Source organism: Vigna umbellata, chromosome 4 (assembly GCF_029865625.1).
Source record: "Vigna umbellata cultivar VRB3 chromosome 4, Vumbellata_1.0, whole genome shotgun sequence".
Lineage (NCBI taxonomy): Eukaryota > Viridiplantae > Streptophyta > Magnoliopsida > Fabales > Fabaceae > Vigna > Vigna umbellata.
In genome coordinates, this window is record NC_142168.1 from 13,574,431 (window position 1) to 13,598,030 (window position 23,600).

The window sequence follows — 23,600 nt, forward strand, 5'->3', positions numbered from 1 at the left end:
AATAATTCTTTCCTTCAAAAGTTTTTAAATTGTTTCTTTTTCCTAAAGCAGTAGTTGACAAACATGTATTAATTAAATTTTTAGTAAGAGTGCCATGATTAAAAAAAACTATTATTGGAGAAGGAAAGAATTAATAATGAAAAAATATACAAAAATAATTTACTCGTCAAAGTGATAGAAAAAAAGTGAAAGGGAATGAGTGAAAAAAAAAGGTTTTGGTAGGAATAAATAAATAAAAAGATTAAAAAAATTGAGTGGACGCATGATATCATGAAACAAAAATTTTATATATTGTGAACATAAAATATTGGATTGAGTATTTATTAATAAATCAAAAAGTTATATTTAATAAATCAGAAACTCGAACTATATAAATTTACGGCAAAACCAAAAAATACTAGATTTGGATACCCATCCAAGGTTCAAAGTCAAGTATTGAATATGTATCTTTTTATTTATGTAGGTCTGTTCTGGTACTAGAGAAATTTAATTTTCTCATACCCAAAAGTTATGATTCTAAAAATAATCAAAGTATGCATAGATTAATAAACAAAATTACAGTAAATTTCTATAAATCGAAAAATAATATATTTTGTAATGTGTTTTTTATTCTTAACACAGGAAAATGATATATTGTATGAGGATATTTTCATTAAAAACTCAGTTAAAAATCATGCCTAAACAAAATTTCATGTGAAACTTATTCTTTATAAATAAAGTAAATTAAATTCGAACGTAGAAAATATAATTTTCCAATCTCAAATCACCTTACACTTAAAATTTGTCCACAAAAGATGTATATTCAATATGATTTGTTCACGGTAATAATAAATGAACAAGAGTAATAATAAACAAAAATAATCACAGTAATAAATAATAACAATATATTAATTATAATAATAAAATTTATTTTTCTTCGGCACAGAATTCCATTCCATTTTCACGCTATAAAACCATGACTATTTCTTAGAGATTTTTTTACCTGTTTTTGAGTCTTTGATTTTGACCTTCAGTTCCACTTTTACAAAAGTGGGAGTGAATTGAAATTTTGAGAAAAGAAGCGTTTTGTAGAATTGGAAAGATCAAGAAGGTTCATAAATTGTCTGTAGCAGATTGAGGTTGGTGTATGAAATTCCTTGTTCTTAGAGGCATCTGAGAAAGCAAGAAAGAAAGTAACAAAAGGTAAAAACACAAAGAAACCCACTCAAGAAGAAGAAGATAAGATCAAATCACTGCAGTTGATAGGAAAGAAAGAGGAAAACTTGCATCAGAAAAGGACACATCCCACACCTTCCTTTTCCTCCGCTTGCGCCATCTTCTCTCTCACTCACTCTTCAAATACCAGCAATGCCTCTGCCTCAATTTCAATTCCCATTCTCTTCCCTTCACTGAGACTCTCGTTGCTATCGCCACACCAATGGAGGACTCTCCCTGTCACCTTCAGAGACTCCGTTGCTCCGTCAAAAACTACGATTGGGGTCTCCCTGGTCGCGTCTCCGAGGTTGCCAGACTCCACGCGCTCAATTCCAACACTCCATTTCACGCGGAGGATCCTTATGCCGAGCTTTGGATTGGTACCCACGATTCAGGACCTTCTTTCTTGGCCTCCAATGGGGTCTCCCTTAAGTCGTGGCTTTCCGACAACCCTGATGTGCTAGGAGACCAGGTTCTTCGCAAATGGGGTTCTGATCTCCCTTTCTTGTTCAAGGTATATCTCTCCGATCCCTCCTTTGTCATTATCACTGGTTATGTAAGTGGGTGTTTCGGTTTTGGCGCAAGATTGAATCTTTTCAGCGCGTTGTGTTTGTTAGGTGCTGTCTGTGGGGAAGGCTTTGTCTATTCAGGCTCACCCTGATAAAGAGTTGGCTAGAATTCTGCATAAGTTGCACCCGGATTTGTATAAAGATGGAAATCACAAACCAGAGATGGCTCTTGCAATAACTAATTTTGAGGCTCTGTGTGGATTCATCACTCTCAAGGTACCACTTCATTCTTTGGATTATTTTTATTATTATGTTAAATTGTTCCTTTGTTCTCTGTAATTTTCTCCACACTAAGTTCAATCATTCTAAATCTTCCTCTTTGACAGCCTAGTTCCTTTGCATGATAATGATAAATTTTATGTTTTCAAGATAGGATTTACTTTTTATTTAGTATTCTGTTTATCAAGAGTTGGAAGATTTATAACAGGATTAACAGGAGAATTTAGCATTACTCTTTTAAGGTTTATTTTGTATACAAGAAATGTGTAATTCTGACACGTACGTATGAGCTAGTTTTGGCTCTTGCTGAGGTCCCCGGATAAAACTTTCTGACAGTATAAACTAGCGACAATAAACTACAGAAAAAATATTCTTTCCCACACCAAAATTTTTTACATTTCACACTACCTTTTTTTTATTTTTTAAAATGGGAACCAGAAACTTAAAATGAGAACAATTAGAAATTAAATGAATAAATTACATTTTATTATATTTTAAGTTCTTGCTATGAATATGATGAGAACAACGGTTTTGATTTTTCATCGACTGTTCAACAAACAAAAAAAAAAAAAAAACTTTTATGTCTGTGCTGTGTTTTTCAACTTTGAATGGATGCTTTTGAGTTTGAACCTTATATTATATGGCAGAAAACGGGAAAGGGTCTGCGCGAATTTTCTGCCCTAGATATTGTTGTTGATTGTAGATACATCAGAATTTTTTATTGTTTTCCTGTAGAGTTAGATGTGTTAAAAAACCACTTGTTTAAAAGTTAAAAGATATTCAGTATTCATGGACTTTTAGTGATTGGATAAGAACAGCCCACCTGTTAGGTACAATCCCTGTGATGTGACTGAATGTTCCTTTCTCTGCTAACTTTACTTTCCTTATTATGTCAATCACGTTTCCACTTGTTCACAGGCTTCTTTCTGATGCAATCCAACCTGTGATAGCCAACCAACAACACAATTAATAGAGAACATGTCAAAAGAATCAAATGATATCCGTTTGAATGAATAAAGTATGAGAGTTATAGGGCAGATGGTGGAAGTATGATTTCGTTTTATTACAGATCTTAGTGTGGGCTGCCAAACCACGGCTATGTTAATTTAATTTAAGGTTTCCATGGGATTTGATTTGGCTTGGGGGATTTGACGTTTATTGTTATTTTCTTTTGGTTTACATGAGGAATGTGATGAGTATTCACTCATTAACTTTCGAGTTCATTCATATATGGATGCTGCCATGGTTTATTTCTGTAATTCTCTTAGGTAGAAAATGGAATCAGCATTTATTTTTTAAATTGCATAACCCAAGCATTAAAAGGTCTATTTGTTAGATAAAGCAAAGATGGAAACAATTACCAAGTTATACTTGAACACCAAAAATCTAAGCCAAAGAATATTTCTTGTGTAAAAATTACCTGGTTGTACTTGAAAACCAAAAATTTCAGTAGAGGAATATTTCTTTGTAGTTTGAGACCAATAGGACTCTGTATTTTTAATCATGACAATAATTCGAAGATGTTTACTGGTTATGGGAAAAAATTTCTTGAGTGGTTCTTGTTGATCAGTGATTCTTTTCCTAGTTTTTTCTTTAAACTTTTTCCCTTAACTTCTGTTTTTGTAGGGGTTAGAACTTGTGCTAGATGCTAAGACATTAACTTGCTTTAATGATATCTTAGTAAATGAGCAATCTCCCTGTTTCTGTTTAGGAGCTCAAGGGTGTGCTTCATTCTATTCCTGAAATTGTGGAACTAGTTGGTGCTACAAATACAAACCTGGTCTTACAAACTAACGATGAAGATGATGAAGAAAAGGTTAAACCTGTTTTGAAGGCAGTGTTCACCGATCTCATGTCAGCTAATAAAGAGAGAGTAACTGATGCAGTAAACAGATTGAAAACTCGTCTGCTTCAGGAGAATGGGGTTTGTTCGTTACATGCGCTATTTGGTTTTACGAGTTTAGCATATGCGCTAATCTATCATTCTGGTTTTGTTCCTTTTATATCCATATTGTTATTTAGATATAATATATAGTCCATGTAAACATGTCAGAAAATATGTGGCAATTTAAGTCTGTTCCAAGGGTCATATAGTCGCATGGTCAAAAGTAATGAATACAATACAAACTACTTATTCTGAAACCACATGTTATCTGTATATCTGATCCTCTCTGTATTATGTACTGGATATAGGATACTGTCACAGCTTTTTCTATTCACAAGACTTCACCTTCTTGTTACATCATTAATATAATAATTATGTTCTTTTTTTTCTTTTTTGTTGAGCTATGCGTCAGGTGAGGCAGTTGACAGATAAAGAGCAGCTAGTACTGCGGTTGGAAATGCAATATCCATCTGATGTTGGTGTTATAGCAGCCTTCTTTCTTAACCTTGTAAAACTCAATCCCGGCGAAGCTTTGTTCCTGGGGGCAAACGAACCACACGCATATTTGTCTGGAGAGTGCGTTGAATGCATGGCAACTTCGGACAATGTTGTGCGAGCTGGCCTAACTCCCAAACACAGAGATGTCCAGACCCTTTGTTCTATGCTCACGTACAAACAGGTAAAGGATGCATCAAGGCTGTTGTTAGATCCTTTCGTTCAGATATTCAGTTTAGTGAAGTAATTTACTGTTCCCTTTGGTTTTTCTATAGGAATTCCAATAAATAATGACATGTTAATTCTTGTATTTCTTCTGCCTTACACCTGATCACTTAGGTTAGGCACGTCTCGGTTTTTTTCTTTGAATTTTATCCTGGCTATGGATTGATCCATATTGATTACTTCTCTTTTGTTTCTTTTATCCTTGGCCTTCACCATGCCACATGGACTGCTTGTTGATTATTGTCTGAAGTATTGACTCAACACGAGCAGCACAGTAGTAGACATGCATATATAGTTTAAGGCTGAAATGATCACTCAATTGGTGGCAGAATACATGAGATTCTATGTTTGAGGCCATTTTTTTTCTCTATTTTCTTACAGGGTTCTCCTGAGATATTGCATGGAGTTTCTCTTAATCAATATGTAAATAAATATACCCCACCATTTGAGGAATTTGAGATTGATCGTTGTATCCTTCCTCAAGGGGAAAGAGTGGTGTTTCCAGCAGTTCCAGGTCCTTCCATATTTTTGGTGACTGTTGGGGAAGGAAATATGAATACAGGATCACCCAAAGGGCACGTAGTCACCCAAGGTGATGTTCTTTTTGCAGCCGCTAACACTGAGATTAGTGTTACCAGCGCATCTGAATTGCATCTGTACAGAACAGGGGTAAATAACAAGGTTTTTCAGGCTTCTTAGCCTTCAGCACAAGGGAGTGAAATATGCAATTATGTGCTGCCTGGAATAGAAACAGTTTAGTGTACATGCAAGAGTAAAAAAAAAAATCACAACTGAGTCTTAGAGAAAAGTTCATTATATAGAAGTGGGTTGTCCAGTGTCATTAGTTTGTTCATAATAATGCTCGTTAAAAGCTTCATCTCCGCATGTATTCCTATTTTATCATTTTATATAATAAACGAAGCGCCTACAAGTATTATTTTTATATGACTGCTTCGAATACGCTTTATTATAATGGGATATCTTTGCATAGAGAAATCACAATAAAGAATGCGTTAGTTGTTTTTGGTGTCTGAAACTTTCATCTGGCTATCTATTATATTTGATGTACTCCATTTGCATTTCAATACCATAGTGAGTGTTAATGAGAATCTACCATAAAAATTCAAGTACATTAGGATGCTGAAGTACAGATACTTGTATGAATGGAGATTGGATATCTGGATTGGTGTATAACAACTCAAATCACATTTCTTCTAGAACATACCTTGAAGATTAGAACACCTTCAACTTTATTACATCATTTCTAATTATCTTAAGCAAGACACATCTTTGCATGTTCTCGGATAAAATGAGAAAATGAAGCATATGTTTTTTTGACTATCTCTTGCTTCTTACTTCTCCAAACCATTTAGCCATGAAAGAATAACTTCTGCACCTCTCTCCCACGCAACATCCAACATCATGTCATGAGCAACTGCTTCAATGCACACCGGTGGCACACCATAGAACTTTGCTGTTTCTTTGAGTCCCTCTATATCCTATAATATAGCCAACAAAAAAAACATTCACTATCAAAAGTTGAATCAGTGTTGCGGAATTATTGGTAGAAAAAATAACTGGGCAATGATAATTCAATGAATTAAACAGTATCGTTGGAGGAGGAAAAAGCACGTAGTTACTAAAATTAAACGTTAAACATAAAATTACCACAATAAAGTCATCCTTTGCACCCAACACAAGAATTTCAAAAGGACAGTTTGACACAGGAGGAACTGGAAGAGATGCATTCAGCTTTCTTAAATCAAATAACGGCATCCTCGAACTTTCTTTCATTAGCTCTTGATATCTGAAATATTAGAACAAGGCAAAAAGGCTTCAGGACTTTAAGCTTGAAAAATCAACAAAAAATTTGAGGCTATATAACAGGAATGCATTCCGCAATATATTGATCATGAGTTGAAGTAATTATTATTAAAATGCATGAAACTGGCTCGAGCACTTCCACATTATTGTAAACACGTCACTCACAGAGTATATATACCTAAAAGCCATGAATAAAAAATAAATCAGATTAACTTTAGAGCTAAGTTTGTGGTTGGAGTGTGGATTAAAAATTTTCACTTTGCGGCAAGCTAGTTCTGAGTTGCTGACTAGATCTTCTAACAACAACCACATGCCTAAACATCAAAAGCATTAGAAATAAATGGGTAATAAGCTGCAAAATTAAAAACTAAACCCCCCTCCTGTTAACCTTAACAACTAAGCTTTAACTTGAGTTGAATTGTGAGCTTAAATAAACTTGAAATATCAACGGACAGTACAACTAAATATTCAGTAAGTTGACTAAGGATCAAAACATGGTATTAATATATACAAAGAGTAAGTCTTAGGATATTTAACAAAAAATTGAAGTTCATGTTCAACATTTTTATGTTTATGGGGTATTATAAACATACAGTGAACTCCTACAAAATTTGACATGAATTCAGGATTTTTAAACATTCTTCCCTGTGGATATTATTTGAGATTACTCTAAATAATTGAAATGACAGTAAATCAATATGTTTTCCTACTAAGAAGTCAAACATGTTCATAATTTTGAGGTTCACTGAAGTGAATTGCCATTTGCCAAGGTATGGTAAGCATGTTTTTTTAGAAGAAATTCCTTGCTTTATCCCCTGCCTCTGCCCTTTTAATAAGCGCTGGCTAGAACTACCAATGTTTTGGTACAAGACAGAACATGTTCACTAAATCATTACCACAAATTTTTAAGTAGTAACAAGCCCTGAATATATCACCAAGTATCACCTTTCCATATGAAATTGCAATGGAAATGCTCATGGAGGAATGGTTCCAGGACATCAAACCTTTTAACAACATGATCCTCCATAGTGGCTGAAAAAAATGTCTCCTTACAAAGGGGAAGAGAGGTCTGAAAAGCTTTTGCTGCCAAGCTGCGAGTTACCTGTCAGGTGGTGTACGCATATCAGAAGACCAACACGGGAAAAGTCACAGTCTTCAGATAATTAAGTTCAAATACCTTGAAGGCAGTAATTGGCTTGGATAAGATATATCGCCAAACTATCCCACTAATAAAATTGACGAAGAAATATCAACCAGTGCAATCACAGTTAAAAGGTTCATCTTTCTCTCTTAAAGAATAGCAAGCAATAACATAATTGAGAGTTTAGTTACCTATTACCAGAAGGAGGTACAGAGCAAACAAGGCTAGCTCCTTTAAGCTTTGGGAATAAATCTTCTGTTTACAGGATCAAGCTCAAATGAATAAGCACAATGAGCCAAAAATGAAAAATTATCAGAGATAACAGAGAGTTTCGATACACATGCATATATATATGGCGGGAGGGGAGAGAAGACAGACCAAATGATACCATAATAAGCTCCTGTTGCACACACCAGCAGCTCAGTACACTTTGTACAAGTTGCATCTGCCTTTTGAATCTTATGACCAATTGCCATCAACTATACACGTATACCTTAGGAGTGTTCATAGATAGAAATGGGTTTTGACAGATAAAATCATCTCATCCAATCTCAATCAATTAGTTTGATTCAAAATCTAAGTCTGATCCGATATAATCTAAATGTTTGGTGAGAGAATGGTAAACAAATCCTATTTTCTCATCCATTTTTTTAACAAAAAGTTACTCTTTTAAAACTATGCATCTATAATAGAATCCTAAAATATACCACATGTTTATTTGGCAACATTCACCACGGTGTTCTCATGTCAAGTTCAAAGTACCAAAAATAAACATCAGGTGCAAATAATTCTTAACTATTAATCAATAGTAGCAGACTAAAATTCAGAATCATCTAATTTAACAATTTTCAACAAATTAACAAATAAGCCAGGGTGAGAAAGCACCTTTGAGATTGTCACTTCCTAAATTGGAAATATAATATTGAATAATAAGTCCTCCAAATGAATGTCCAACCAACACAGGCGGTGATCTAATATTTCGACAGATAAAATCTGCAACATCTCTTGCGTGTGTCTACTGCAAAACATGGTACACACAAGAAACTATAAGAGTATATGATCATAATCCATTAAATCTGCCCAAATTATCAAACAAATTTTGAAAGTTAATAGATAAACAAAGCTTAAACCATAAATTTCATATAAGCGTTATTCTTACTCATAAAAGAAGTACTTAAGTAGGGTTAGCAGTCTAAACTACTTAAGGACAGCTTAAGTTCAGTGAAATTCATCAACCTAAGGGGTAAAGTGATAGATATTCAATACTTCGAAAATTACTCAAAGTTTTACTACGTCAAACACTACTTACGAGACAGTAGTACGTACGAGTCTAAATTGGTGGCTATAAACAAATCTCAAGTAGAAATGGAAGAGGTACACACCTGAAGTGTACCGGCAACAGAATCGCCAGGTGCATCACTTTCACCCTATCCAAGGAGAAATCACCACCAAAACATGACACATTTGAAAGTGCATATAGATAACAATACCATTACAGTTAAAAACTTATCAATATCTTGACACTGAAACTAACAACATGGATGAGATACTTATAACAAAATTTTGGGAATTTTTTTGAAATGTCATTTACCCTTTTGAGAATGTACCTGTCCTAGCAAGCTAACAGCATAGCAGTCATAGCCAGAAGATGAAAAGAAGGGCAACCAGTGTTCAGCCCAACACCAAGCAGCATGATAGCTTCCATGAACAAAAACCAAAGGAGGGTATTCAACATTCTTGTTGATTTCTGCACCCTTTTGCACTATCACCTCCATGCTTAGACCAGAGGGGAGCTCATGGAAATTACGACTCTGCCCTTTCTTCAGATCGTATTGTACTCCCATCTTCTTCTCTCTGCTCAGAACTGCAACAGTCTTCAAATTGGAACGGTTCATGAAAATTGTGTGCGACCCAGAAACACAAACAGCCATTGCCTCTCCTATTTTTCTTCAAAGCTTCGGTCTTTGACGCCAACAAGATAAGGGTCGCTCCACAGCAATGATAACACCAAAAGCTCTTACTCTGTTTTCTGTATCTTCTTCTCCCTTTCTCAGTGTAATAGAATATAAATTAAATTAAATTAATTATTTTAAATGTTAGAGAAATGGCATTAAAGTACTAATTTAAAATAAAACTTAATGGGTAGATTTGTGGGAGATGATTTGAATGGATTTGAGTGGATTTGAGGGTAATTTTTTAGTTATTTTTTTGAGTGGATTTGTAGGTAACTGAGAGTGAATTTGGAAGTAAAGTTTGTAAGAATTAGTGTAAGATTTGATTGATGTGATAGATTTTAAAAATTAGTTTAATTGGTAGAAATTAATGATTACCCAAATGCCCCTAGTTATAAAAGTAATATAAAATGTTATATTTAATTGTAAAAATGTTTATAAAGAAAAAAAATTATGAATAATTTATAAAATTAATGTTTAAAAATTATAAAAATTAAATAATCAACTTATTTTTAATAAATTAGAAAATATAATATACCTAATTTTATTAAAATGTACATCTTTTTAAATTATAATATTAAAATAATTATAAAAAAAACTGAAAAATATATATTGCGTAACCGGTTACGCGTTCGCGTGTAACAGGTTACGCGTTCGCGTGTAACAGGTTACGCGTTCGCGTGTAACAGGTTACGCGTTCGCGTAACTGGTTATGTGTGTGCAAGCAAAAGTTCATTCTTCTCTGTAACCGGTTATTAATGTGCAGAATCGAATAACTTCGTTATTTTTGGCTGATATTTTTGGCTGATGTATGGAAGCAAAGATGGGTATATCAGTCTTTCCCTCGTAAATCATCGCAAATCTTCCCATATTTGCGAGATGAGCTGAATAGTGCAATCCCACAAATCAGCGGATATTCGTCTCACAAAATCAACGCAAATCCATCAAAACGAACAACGTTGCTTTTCGTAATCCATCGTCGCTAATTTACGTGAATAGTATTTTTCCTCCAAACGAACACAGCCTAAAATATATTTAAAATAATTGTTCAGTTGTTTGGGTTTTTCTTTTATCCAAGTTTGAAAAGGGAAAGTATATTCGCGATTTTTTAATTTGCAATAAAATAAATTGAGAAATTAAATATGTTATTTTAAATGTTACTAGCATTTCTTTAATATAATCCGATTAATCAAACAAACGAAAAAAAATTACTATTGAATGTTTTTAACAAAAAATGTATTCTATTCTTTTAACAAAACAAAAGATAAACATCCATGGAAATTAAGTGCAATTAATTTGTCAATAAAAAATTATGTAATTTGAAAACCGAAAAATGCATTGTTTGGATCTTCAATCTTTTGATGCAAAAGAAGAAAAAAAAATTGTTGTTGAAAGATCTTCAAGATTTCTTAATCAACTGAAACAAAAATAGATGACGGAAAATATAATTTAAAATATTACTTATTTATCACTAAAAAGGACTTTGAAATTATTAGTTGTAGCAATTCATTTTTTCACAGGTTATAGTGAAAGAAACATAAACAAAAAGAAAACATCTAACTCGGTGAAATTGCTTCATGCACCTGAAATCATAAACTGTCAATCAAACTTAAAAATTGTTAGAAAAGAAATCAATGTCACAAACTAATAAGACTACAACTGTAAAATAGACAAGGGTGTTGCTCCCTCCACCCCCACACGTCTCTTCCTCCACCTCCCCTTTACTATTTTGCCCCTTCCTCCACCTTTCCTTTACTATTTTGCCCCTCAGTAAAATTTTATTTTTAAAATTGTTGTTTTTTAATTTTATTCATTTATAACATATTTCACTGATAACCTACGTAGTTTCTTGTATGAGTAAAATATTTTTCTACAAAGCTTGGTGATCGTGAAAAGAATTATCAAACAATCTTCTTCTTGTTCTCGGTGCAGTACGTGGTGCAGTGCATTTATGGTGTAGTGTCCTTGTCGTGGTTCCTCTCCAGGTACGTAGTCATAATCCTTCCAATAATCCTAAACCCTAAATCCTTCCCATACTTCCAATAATCCTTTTAATATCCAAGCCTATAATCCTTGCATGAGCCGCAAAACGTAGTAAAATAAAAACGAAACGTAAAAGGAACACTGCCTATGGACGGATGACATCCTTCAACGGATGTCAACATCCGTTTAAGGCAAAACGGATGTCGACATCCGTTTAAGGCAAAACGGATGTCGACATCCGTTTTGCCTTCAACGGATGTTGACATCCGTTGAAGGATGTCATCCGTCCAGAGGCAGTGTTCCTTTTACGTTTCGTTTTTATTTTATTTGTTTATTTTATTTACAGTAATTTATATTTAAATTTATAATTTTAAATGTTATATATGGTTAGTTTTTAAACGTAATAATTTTGTTAAAATATGAATTTGTTAAAATATGAATTTGTTATAGGTGGAGAAGAAGCTTAACGGAAGAGAGAAAGGTAAACGAAAATGGAAGAGAGGAAGAGGTGCAGAGGGAAGTAAATCAGAAGTTTTAAATAAATTAAAATATTAAAATAATAAAAATAAAAAATTTTAACTTTTGAGGATATAATTGTCATTTTAGAAGGATATAATTGGCATTTTAGAAAATTGGGGAGGTGGAGGAAGAGACGTGTGGGGGTGGAGGGAGTAACACCCAATAGACAATAAAATCCACAATGGAATTATATCAAAATTGCTTTCTGCACCCTACCAAAATTGTATGGATACGTAAAGGGGTGTAGAAAGAGAAAACCTACAACAGTTAAAAAGAAGAAGAAATTTATGACCCATATATGTAGCTCAAAGCCCATGTTCAATTGAAGTGGGCCGAGACACGACGTATTGGTCCAAAAGTAAATTCAGCAAGCACAAAAGGGTGTGCGATCCTTCTGTTTTTTCAGTGAGCAGCCACCCACGCCCTGGGAAAGGTAAAAATCCTTTTGCTTGGTTTTCCTATTTTCTCAATTTTCTTTATAATTGAGTCTTTCTTTTGTTCGAATCTCTGTATTATTTTCCGCACCATCTTTTATTCGTTCAGCTTAATCACTCACTCTGCTTGGTTCTGTATTTGAAAACTTGCAAGGTGTTATTTTTATTTGTAGGTATACTGTTTGACGAAATGTCTGTTGTTGGCTACTCATTGTAGTCTCTGCTAGTTTTGATATTTGGATATCCGCTGAAACTTGAACCTTGTATGCTTAAAGACGTTTGCTTTTCGGAGTTCCATTTAAATATGTAAATGATTCCTTGGACCTGAATTCCCCAATTGGAACCTGATCCTTGGGATTTCCCATGCTTCAAATTATTTTGAGCTTCATATTTTTGTTTTCTTATTCTTGTGTTTCAGTAAAAATCCAAATCCAAATTTATAGTTATGTAAGACTTTTCTTCAACTGATGCTTACATTGTGTGTGTATGTGTATCTATACAGTTTGTTCTTGTTTACTTTGTAATTCTGTTGTCTATGAACTGTATAAGTATCTAATCCTCTTTTTTATTCTTTGATGTTCAAAAGACATAGATGGAGACACAATTTTGTGATGCTAAGCCTCACGTAAAGGCTACATTGCGTCTTGGCTCAGAATCGTATTCTGTTGAGCCGAAAAACGGTTCTTTATCAGAGCAATTGGTTTCACTGAAAGAGGAAAGCATGACCATATTAAAGGATTTCATTACAAAGCATAATGTTCCTCATGATGTACCGGATGAGTCATTAGAAGCTTCTTCGGACGATGATGTTGATGCTGATGATATTCCTGAGAAGCCTCAAGCTAAGTCCAAGAAAACCAAATTGACCTAGCTTTTGTTATATCGTTTGATCGATCTGAATCATTTGTTGTACGTAATGTATGCTTTAACGCCTACTTTGTTGAAAATTTACGATGTAGCTTTTGGTAACAGACTAAAACACGTACCGACTTTGTGTTTCACTGCTCATATGTTTTCAGTTCTTCTCTGTTTGTATGGTTCTTTTTGCAGTCGTAGTATAGTGTGGAACCTTAAATGGTTTTAACTAACGTCCAGGGAGATGTATTATGCCCACGCATGAAGTAATGTGAGAGAAAGGATTAACAATATATAGATTAATTATTATCTAAGAATCTCAGATAGATACAAATGCTAACACTTCACTATGTTTCTGTTTATCAAATGTTAGAAACATAACAAAGTTGACCTTTAAAAAACGGACTCATGTTGATTCTTTTTAAGATCAGAGATTGAATCCAACGATATTTCAGAGGTTATGATACTCATCTTGTGAAAAATAACAAAGAGACACAGTATCAATGAAATTGACATTGCTTTTGTCTAAAATTTTAAAACAATGGACTAGTGGATTTTCATTTTTATATCATACTCTATTTTCTTATTTTTATTTAATGTAAGACTTAAACTCACTTAAAATTCGAATGCGCATTAAAGATTCTGTCCCTGTAGATAAATCAGCTCTTAAAACCATTCGAAAGCCAAACGTCAACTTCTTGCCATCAACCATAATATTAGATTCATTGAGCAGGGAGACTCATTTTTCAACCTACGTACATACACATTTTCTTTTAAAACATTCTTACCTAACTATCAGTGAAAGCAAGAGAAATTTTCTCTATTTTTTGTTTCTATAGAGTTTTTCTTTTTTCATATCATTTTATCTAACCTTGGAATTCAAATATTTTAAATGTTAATAATTACACAATCCACATAGACATTTCAAAGGTGCAGTCAATTTTTTTTCTGTGCACAGTTAAACTGTTTATTCAAAATCAATTTTAGTTTTCAGTAATAAAATGATAGTTGCTCCTTATTTAGTTCTATTTTTTCCATAAATTTCAATTGCCTCTCATTGCAAGGCCCTTTGGACCAACTTGTGCCAGATATCAAGTACCAAGAAAATTCATGAGTTCAACTCAGGCATGACTTCACCAAACTTTTATTCAAATGAAATGAAATCCTTGTTGTCTCGGTATAAGCAGGTGCCCTCTATACACCATGACCCTCTTTTGTAGCAGGTTTGGTGATGGCTTTGGTGATGATATGAGTAAGAATCCCAATGGGGCAAAAGAACAAGCAAAAAGAAACAGAATGCCGAGTTTCAATCTGATTCTTCAGTCCATCTTGAAAAACATGCCTGAATTCATAACCAGAAATAGGATTAGATAACTCAGTAAAGAATGAGAAACCAAGAGAAAGATAAAATCCACGACCTTGCAGCAAAAAGATCAACAACCAACAGGTGAATCCATGCAGAGGCCAAAGTCATCTCACTGGAGAACATTCTTGCTATACCAGGCAGCTGCATCAAGAAGTATTCACAGTTATCAGTTGCATACAACTCTTTTGGGAAGAAAAACTTCATTGCTGAATGCATTCACACACACCTCTGGTAGCAAGTATTTACTTGCAAAAATCAATCGAACTGTCTCAGGCGTCCAAGAAAGGTACAACAAATATGCATAAAGAATCCCAAGCACTACATATGGCAGACTACTCTCCATAGACTTCTTGGTCTGCATTTTTGCACTTAACATGAATCAGGAAAGACGTGAAGTACAAAATCAGAGACCCAATAAAAGTTTACGAGAAAGAAGAATATCCAAATTCCACACAAGGATTATTTACTACTACAGAAAATAATTATATATATGTGAATGATTTTTGCATGGTAACTAAACAGACATGTAATAAAGCAAAATTGTTGCAATGAATCGTGCTCGTGAGTAGTAAAATTTCTCCACTGCAGTTAGAAACATACTAGATCAGAATTTGGAGCTAGAACCATAAGTGTGTAAAATGGGAGAACAGCTACAGTTCCAGCCGTAAATGCAGTGCTAGCAAGTTGAGTTCCTATGAAGCCTGACAAATAAAGGTAGAAAAGTGAGTATCAGGCGAAAAAAATAGTCACCATCAGTTATACAGAATAAAGGAATATTCAGTCAACTTTGTACAAAGAGAAGCAGATTACCAAAATGTCTAAGTAGTTAAGATAACTATAGGCACATCTTTGCTATTTAGAATTACTCATTGTGATTGATTGCTTTTACAGTAAAATAGCAAAATATCGACAGTTAAAGGCAAACTTTAAACCCAACCAGAATGAATGTAATGATGGTACGAAATTTAGACCACAGCTCAATAGCTTCAGTGAAACCTGATTCCTAGCATACCTTTCCAAGAAATTGAACATCTGCTTCAAGAGCAGAACTAGTAGCAAGATTTAAATTTTAAGCACAGAACATAATCCAGTGTCAAGCATGTTAGAACAAGCTGTTCAGATTCGACATTAAAGAGTAGGAACCACATTATGCTATCAAATTCAAAGTCACATTATGCTAGAGAATAACGAAAAAGTAGGTACCACAACAGCACAGATAGCTGAAATCGGCAGCCACATGACATTGTGGAAGACTAAAGCAAAAGGGACAACTTAAAATCAATAAGTGGTCCCTAAAAATTTCAAAACATAAAGCCGAGTAACTTAGTTAAGCTTAAACTAAGAACAACACTTGGTGAAGTCATGCAGACAATGCACGGATATTTATAGTTCTCGGTAGTTTCAATGTGCGTGTATATCATACAGTAATTTAAGTTATACATATACTGACACAAGAGGTAAGCTAACCATGTAAATTCATTCTGTGAATCAAATCCTTAATTTGTGCTCTATTTCGAGATAAACAATATTAGTTTAGTGGCAAGACAAATCCAACAGTTTTTTAATAAGAATCAAAATATATGAATGAAAAAACAGCGTGCGCCAATGATATTTATATAAATCAGAATGCAGTGAAATTTTCCAGGGTGGTCAAAATGAGAAATTTTAGAGCAAAGAGGCCTAATTACAAAACCTCCAATTTCACCTGTAAGTTGCTCAGAAACACAGAAAAGTATCACCACGTCCAAAATACCAGAGACTTCAATTGGTTCTTAAATAAATTTGGTCCAGCAAAAGACACGTTATTTTCAAAATGAGTTTGAAAATGAGAAGCTGTAGTATAAGAGGGTTACATGAAGCTTGCATTTGACCCCTTTTTGGATAATGAACCAATCTTGTAGCATTTGGTTTCATAACAATTTTGGATCCTCCTATGAAACTCCAATCTCCACTTAAGTTGACCCTTGGTAAATTTCCTTGCAACCTTCTACTCCCCACAATGTGTCTGTTACAAAGCTCAGGCCAATTACTTCTGAAAGAGAAAACAAAATTTTGCCCCTTCCCAACAGAACCACAAGGTTTTATAGGCTGCCAAAATGAAACAAACAGAATCTCAATTATAAGAACAGTTTGTCTTAAGCCCAGAAAGTACACCTTATGCTATCCATATATACGAATAAATTATATTAAACCTTTTTTAGAGTGGAAATAACCAGGTTGTGCAGATTATTATTTGAATGACACTTCAACACGCAAGGAGTCTTTGAACAAACCCACAGAACTGAATGAATTTAGAGCTTTTGAAGACACAGAAAAGCCAGTTTCAGAAACACAAACTCCTTTTTTAACTCTACTACACCAACAAGCGCCTAGAATAGATCCATGCAAAGCAAAACAAGCAAACAACCATGCAAAGAATAAAAAGAAATTCACAAATGCCCAATTCGTTAGTAATGCTTAGGCGGTTCAAATCTACGAAAAATGGCCACTTTCAGTCCAATAACCATTCAAAGTTTAAAACTTTAGAGTTCAAACGTAGGGAATGAAACTCCAACCAAGTGGGCAGGGGGGAAATGAGCTGAAGCCAGGAAAAAAAAAATAGGTGATAAATAAAAGGTAGCGAATGAACAAAACGGTGAAAGAAAAATTGCATGTAAAATGAGAAATCAATGGAAGCAATACGAAAGTAAAGAGAAAGTGTACCTTGAGTGTCAATGGGGAATGGGAAAGGCAAGAAGAGAAAGACATGATTGAAGGAAAAGCAAAAGAGCAAATAAGTGATTCTGCAACAGTGGCCACTTCTTCATATACAATAGTACTGTGAAGAAGAGTGACCCGATTTGGTAGAAAGAAGAGAACAACTCAGCAAAACGATGGAGAGGAGTGTGGAACTCAAATTGTTGGAATTGGATGGAAGAGAAGAAGTAAAATGTTTATTTTTTTTTTTCATTTCTCTTACAAGAAAATAAAATTTATCTTAAACACTGTAAATCAGAAAGTTCTTTATTTCTCTTTCTTGAAATGGTCTTCCGTCAACATCGGATATGTCGAAATTATTTAGGAAATCAACAGTAGGGAAATTTAACAGTGTAATTTCAATATCAAATTACATGTGTAAATTTTCAAAAAACATCCAACATGCACAAGCCATGCTAATATGTCGGGTCATTGACAAATTGATGTCGTGACAAATGAGGTCTTCCATCAAGAGTTATCCGACTTTAATTTATTTCAGTGCAGAATTGAAGCTGACTTATTATGATATAATTTTATTTATGATTTGTGATTAAGTTTAATCCATACATAAATGATTTTAATTTTTTACAAAAGTTATTATTATTTTGCATGACTTCAATTTATCAACAGTAAAGTCATTTTAGTATGATACAATTTAAAACAAAATTTGTGTCAATTTAACATAACTTGTTGATACTCAATTTTCTTTTAAATGCTACGTTTTTATAATTTTACAATGAAATTACATTGAAATGATAAAAAAACCATCAAAACTAATATATGGTATAATATTTTTATTTTATTAGTTTAAGTTATCTGTGTACATTAAACACATTATTAAATATACTTAAAGTAAAATCATTTATGTATGGATTTGCAAATTAAAATTCATTCACATTACTATTGTGTCTCATATTCTCTTTCTTCACTAAAATTACTCACTATATCAATGTGAGTATAATATTTTAATTATGGCATTATCGTTTATGGAAAAATAATTATAATTATAATTATAATCATATATATATATATATATATATATATATATATATATATATATATATATATATATATATATATATATATATATATATATATATATACTTTAAACAAGTATTCTTATAATATAGTTTTATTATAATATTTTTTATTTCATTACTTTTATTTTAATTCTATAAATAATTAATATATTTGAATATGTATTAATTATTTCGTAAATTCATCAAAGAAAAATTAATGTTAATTAAATATTTTTAAATTTATGAAAAAAAAAAATAAGATGGCAAGGTTTTTTTAAACAATTACATATTAATCTTGTTTTTGTTTTAATATGACAATTATTAGAAATTAAATATATAGTTAATTACTTTAATCATTAACTCAAAAATTAAACAAGATGAACAAAATTAAGATTTTTGTGTAATATTTTGTTTTTAGTATGTTAAAAATAAAATATACAAATATTTGTTATACTTAATTTATTATTTATCTAATGAAAAAATATATAACCTTTATAATATTTTTAAATTAAAATATAATTAAGTTGATATTTTTCTTGTCAAGTGCTAAATCATGATAGATGGGGGAAAAGAATAAAATGCAGAGTTGTTGGACAATTTTGGCATAAATATTATGAGAAGAAAAACACATTTATTTTCTTTAAAAACCCTTACAGGAAATTGAAAAAACCATTATAAACTTTCAAATTTGAAGAAAATAAATATTGGCTCTTTCTACTTCTCTTTATGTACTTTTAAATATAGAAGTAACAAATAACATAATTTATTTCTATATTTAAAATAATTATTTAAGAAAGTGAATAATACTATTTTCTACTAGGATATAAAAAGAAGTGAAATTGGCATTATGAATGTCAATTTCCAAATTTAGGACGAAACCAAAATTGTTTTAATTAAAGTTTATTTGCTAACATCAAGTATGGACTTGAATGTCTTAAACCAATAACTCAGCATTTACTAAAAAATTAAAATTGAATTGATTTAGAAATATTGTGATTTTTATTTAGACGCTTTAATAATTAAAACCAAAGATTTAATATATGTTTTATCTTGCACAAAAAATAATTTAATTTAAAATTATTTTAAATTTTGGAATTAAATTTTTCAAAAAATTATCTAAAATTATACTAATTGATAGTTTAACAAAATTGCAAAAAATGAATATAAAATGAATCCATACAAAAACAAAGGTTACATAAGTGTTGTTTGTATTTGCAATGTTACGATAAGGCTGTGGATTGAAAATTTGGAATGACAGTGACGTTCTTCATTCTCACACACACACAAGGACTGTTTATTTTTTTTTTCTTCTGAAATTGAATAATTTATTTGGTTATGAGAAATTTAAGGTATGTTTATTTGTAAATAAATTTAAATAAATTGATAATGTTTTTATAAGGTGAGTTTATTTGTAATTCCCTAAAAAAAACTTCTACATTTAAAAGATATTTTGAATTTCTTTTAATAGTTAATTAATTTTTTCTTAGTTGTCAGATCATGTTTTCAATATCAACATAACTGTTAGATTAATCGAAATTTAAATCTACAATTGAATTGCTTTAATCATGGTGAACATTGATGAATAATTAATTTGTAAATCAATACTATTTATTCTAAAATTTCAATCGTTTATAAAATTAAATTATTTAATAAATCTATGTAATCATCTCTTGACAATTTAAATAAGGTTAAAATTCCCATATGATTTTTGTATTGGTAGAGTCTTAATTTGGTCTTCTCCTTTTAAATGGTTTGGATTCCAAATTTAAAAAATAACAACAAATAAGTCATTTTCTTTAAGTGGTAAGAAAGGATATCAAGATAATGTGAACCGCAATAGACATATTGATGTAGATAATTTTATTACATAGAATTAGAGTTTAAATTATGATATGGAATTGGAGTTTAATTTTTAATGTGACATTGTTTAATTGGTGAACATTGTTAGGAAGAAAAGATAAGGATTTGGTCTAGTACATGTTAGGAATTTAAAAACTGCAAATTTGAAATTTTGAAATAGGTGTATCATAAAGGAATTTAGGGATTTCGAAATAGAAATTTGCAATTGAAGACAAACGTATTGGGAAAGAGATTTGAAAATCAATAGAACAAAAGACCAACATATTTGAATTGAAACTATAAATTTGGAATTTCGAAGAGGGATATCGAAAAGGGATTTAGAGATTTCAAAAAAGAGATTTCAAAAAAGAGATTTGCAACAAAAGACGAACACACTGTGAAAGAGATTTGAAAATCAACAAGATAGAAGACCAACACAAAGAAAACTCTCATTCCCCATTTCTAGTTCCTTAGTTGTATGAAACCACATCCTTCTCTGCTCACCAAGCTGAACAAAAAATGAATAACGGAACACACCACTTTTCACTTAATGAAACCTCCTTTAAATGATTTTAAAGTAACTTATTTTTCCTTTACTTCTATTACATTCTTCTTTTTTCTATTTTTTTTTTAACTTTCATTTTGAATGTTAAGGCAAACACTACAAGGTGGTAAAAAAACACATCAAGTTATTGAAATTAATTAACAATGACACATCTTCTCTAAACATTACAACTCAGCATGTCTTGACAGTGTTTCTTAACCTTTAATGGAAAGAGTTTATTTGTTACACATTTTTAAAATTGAAGAGTCAAGTTAGACAACTTAAAACGAGATGATCGAATTTATATTTCTGTACAAACATGAGGAGCATAAAAAAGGTTTAACCTTTAAATAAACAAAACTGATTGGATGATAATAATGTAAATCAAAATTTAATTTTCATATATTTATACTTAATATGTTAGTATTTTTAACAAATATAATTTATTTTAATTTTTTTGATATATTTTATTTAATATATAAAGGTTTAAGAAAATCAACTTTAGTTTCTTATGTAAAATAGACTTGAAATATATAATTTGACAAAAAATTCTTACGATTTTTCCAATAATTATAATTATAAAAGCATGTAAATAAAAATATTATTAAAGATCATAGGTACATCATTTGTGTTTCCAAACAAAATCATAAGGAGATTTGAATAATTTGATTTCATACGATCAAAATTATTTTCAATATTAATCAATAATATTTATTGTACCAACTTATATTAATGTAATAATTTAGAAAATATACAAAAATAAAGGTAGACTTATATAAAACTTGATTATTTTATCATTAAAAAATCAAGTTAAGAATAGAAAATGAGTTAACTAAATTTCATTTTATAAAAATTACAATCTTTCTAAAATATTTTTTTCCTTTTTTATTATTTTTTTTTAAGATTTTGACCAATTTATTCATTGGTATAAAGATCATAGTGCACCACTGGAGGACAACAATTATACCCATTCAAAATATGAATTAGAGTAAATTCATTGTTTACTTTTTTGAGTCAATTTGATAATATGATTACAAAGAAAACTGGTTTGCATGTGACTCATTTGGGTTCAAGAGGAATATTTATTTATAAGTGATTATTAACATGTATTCAGATAATTGATGATTTTTTTTTCAGAGTTTGAGTATGTGGAGTTTTATAATAATAAAAACTCAAGTTCATATATAATGGAAGTTAACTATTATTTTTATTTATTGACAATGAAATTAAGTGATGTTGTGTATGAGTTAAATATGTGATGATGCTAATCATTTTAATTTTAATATACATGATTTGGTTTACAATCTTTAATATATTGATTTCATTTTTTTCTCAAAAAGAAAATACTATACAGTACAATAATGTTCTTATAATATTGCTTAAAACAGAGATGTAAATTTCAACTTGGAAATAGCTGTTTGATCTATTTATCTAATTATCAATTCATTGTTTAAAGATTTTAATGATAATAATAACACCACTATATCACTCACCTGCAATTTTTGTTCACAAGTATTATACAGGCTTAATATCCTATTTTGTACCCAATTTTGCTCGACAATGTCAAATTAGTTCATTCTTTAAAAAGTGCGTCAATTACGTCCTTACTTAATAAAATTTATATCAATGAAATCCCTTCCGTTAAATCCGTACAAACGGCGTTAATTATTTTTCTCTCTCTTCTATTAACGCCGTTTGTACGGATTTAACGGAAAGGATTTCATTGATATAAATTTTATTAAGTAAGGACGTAATTGACACACGTGGATGAACTAATTTGATAATGACAAACGAAACTGGATACAAAATAGAGTCTTTAAGCCTATTATATATAATGAACACAGGGAGAGAGCACGTGCTTGGTCACTTTTATTATTGTCGCGAGAAGGTGAGAAGAATAGTGATAGCACGTGCCACACTCCCAAATCTTTATGCATTAATATATAAAGAAGTGAAAGAAGATCTCAGAGATCACCACACTTTGTTTCTTCTTTACGCAAAACCCGGGTGTCCACATTCATCATACCATCACGATTCTTTTGCATAAGAATTGAAGTGAAATTAGGTTTCAAGACTTAAAAGGTTTGATTTTGGCTTAATACATATTTTAGTGTCTTTGTTTGTTATTTTTTTCAAAGTAGTTTTATGAGTTTTTTCGGTAAAGTGATTTATTTTTTTTTTAAAATTTGTCCAATTTAATCTTTTTTATTAAGAACGTTTAAATTGCTAACGATATAGAATTTACGTAAAAAAAAAACGAAATGAGTTATCATGCAGTAGAGTTCACAATAACTGGTTCGATCACTATAAACTTTATTGCATGACAATTTATTTTGTTTTTCTTGCATGAACTTTATACAATTAACCAATTAAAATATATACTATATCAAATATACCGATAGGAGTTAATTGTCATTTATGGACAGTTAACAGGTATATTAACAGGTATTAATAGATCAGATTGTTTTACGGTCTACAAATATACGGTATTAATTAATGATATTAATTAATCAAGCCCTAAAAATATACTATTGATATCCAGGTAAAATAACTTTGATAGATTGTAATAAAGTAAAGACTTCTTTGAGAAAGATATCTGACTTGAACATAAGGTGTCAACAACCTATTGTAGTGGATTACATTATCGAAAAAGATTAGACAATTGAAAGAGAACAGAACAAGGAATGACGACCGACTCTAGAACAAATTCAACGGATAAAATGTAAAAAAAGCTATTAAAAAAACTCAACTATCACTTTAAATAAAATAAATAAATATAAGAATTAAAATAAATATTAAAC

The 23,600-nt window shown here is 31.3% G+C and overlaps 4 protein-coding genes across 4 annotated transcripts; 2 read left to right on the plus strand and 2 right to left on the minus strand.

The window, feature by feature from the left end:
- Positions 1-1,025: 1,025 nt before the first annotated feature.
- LOC124848296 (mannose-6-phosphate isomerase 1-like) lies at positions 1,026-5,530 on the plus strand. Its single transcript, XM_047325942.2, has 5 exons — positions 1,026-1,708; positions 1,812-1,979; positions 3,694-3,906; positions 4,280-4,546; positions 4,969-5,530. Exons 1-5 carry the CDS (start codon positions 1,418-1,420, stop codon positions 5,284-5,286), a joined length of 1,257 nt encoding a protein of 418 aa, XP_047181898.1. The 5' UTR covers positions 1,026-1,417; the 3' UTR covers positions 5,287-5,530.
- A 150-nt stretch (positions 5,531-5,680) lies between these two features.
- On the minus strand, positions 5,681-9,586 carry LOC124848297 (alpha/beta-Hydrolases superfamily protein). Its single transcript, XM_047325943.2, has 8 exons — positions 9,160-9,586; positions 8,935-8,979; positions 8,438-8,567; positions 7,744-7,807; positions 7,589-7,637; positions 7,416-7,513; positions 6,256-6,394; positions 5,681-6,086 (listed from the first exon to the last, which is right to left on the minus strand). Exons 1-8 carry the CDS (start codon positions 9,481-9,483, stop codon positions 5,940-5,942), a joined length of 996 nt encoding a protein of 331 aa, XP_047181899.1. The 5' UTR covers positions 9,484-9,586; the 3' UTR covers positions 5,681-5,939.
- A 2,773-nt stretch (positions 9,587-12,359) lies between these two features.
- Positions 12,360-13,441, plus strand: LOC124848299 (uncharacterized). Its single transcript, XM_047325946.2, has 2 exons — positions 12,360-12,439; positions 13,027-13,441. The coding sequence occupies exon 2, from the start codon at positions 13,033-13,035 to the stop codon at positions 13,309-13,311; it is 279 nt and encodes a 92-aa protein (XP_047181902.1). The 5' UTR covers positions 12,360-12,439; positions 13,027-13,032; the 3' UTR covers positions 13,312-13,441.
- A 965-nt stretch (positions 13,442-14,406) lies between these two features.
- ABA4 (abscisic acid (aba)-deficient 4) lies at positions 14,407-17,607 on the minus strand. Its single transcript, XM_047325945.2, has 6 exons — positions 17,365-17,607; positions 16,515-16,749; positions 15,262-15,362; positions 14,888-15,016; positions 14,714-14,802; positions 14,407-14,637 (listed from the first exon to the last, which is right to left on the minus strand). The coding sequence occupies exons 1-6, from the start codon at positions 17,407-17,409 to the stop codon at positions 14,490-14,492; spliced, it is 747 nt and encodes a 248-aa protein (XP_047181901.1). The 5' UTR covers positions 17,410-17,607; the 3' UTR covers positions 14,407-14,489.
- Between the last annotated feature and the right edge of the window lie 5,993 nt (positions 17,608-23,600).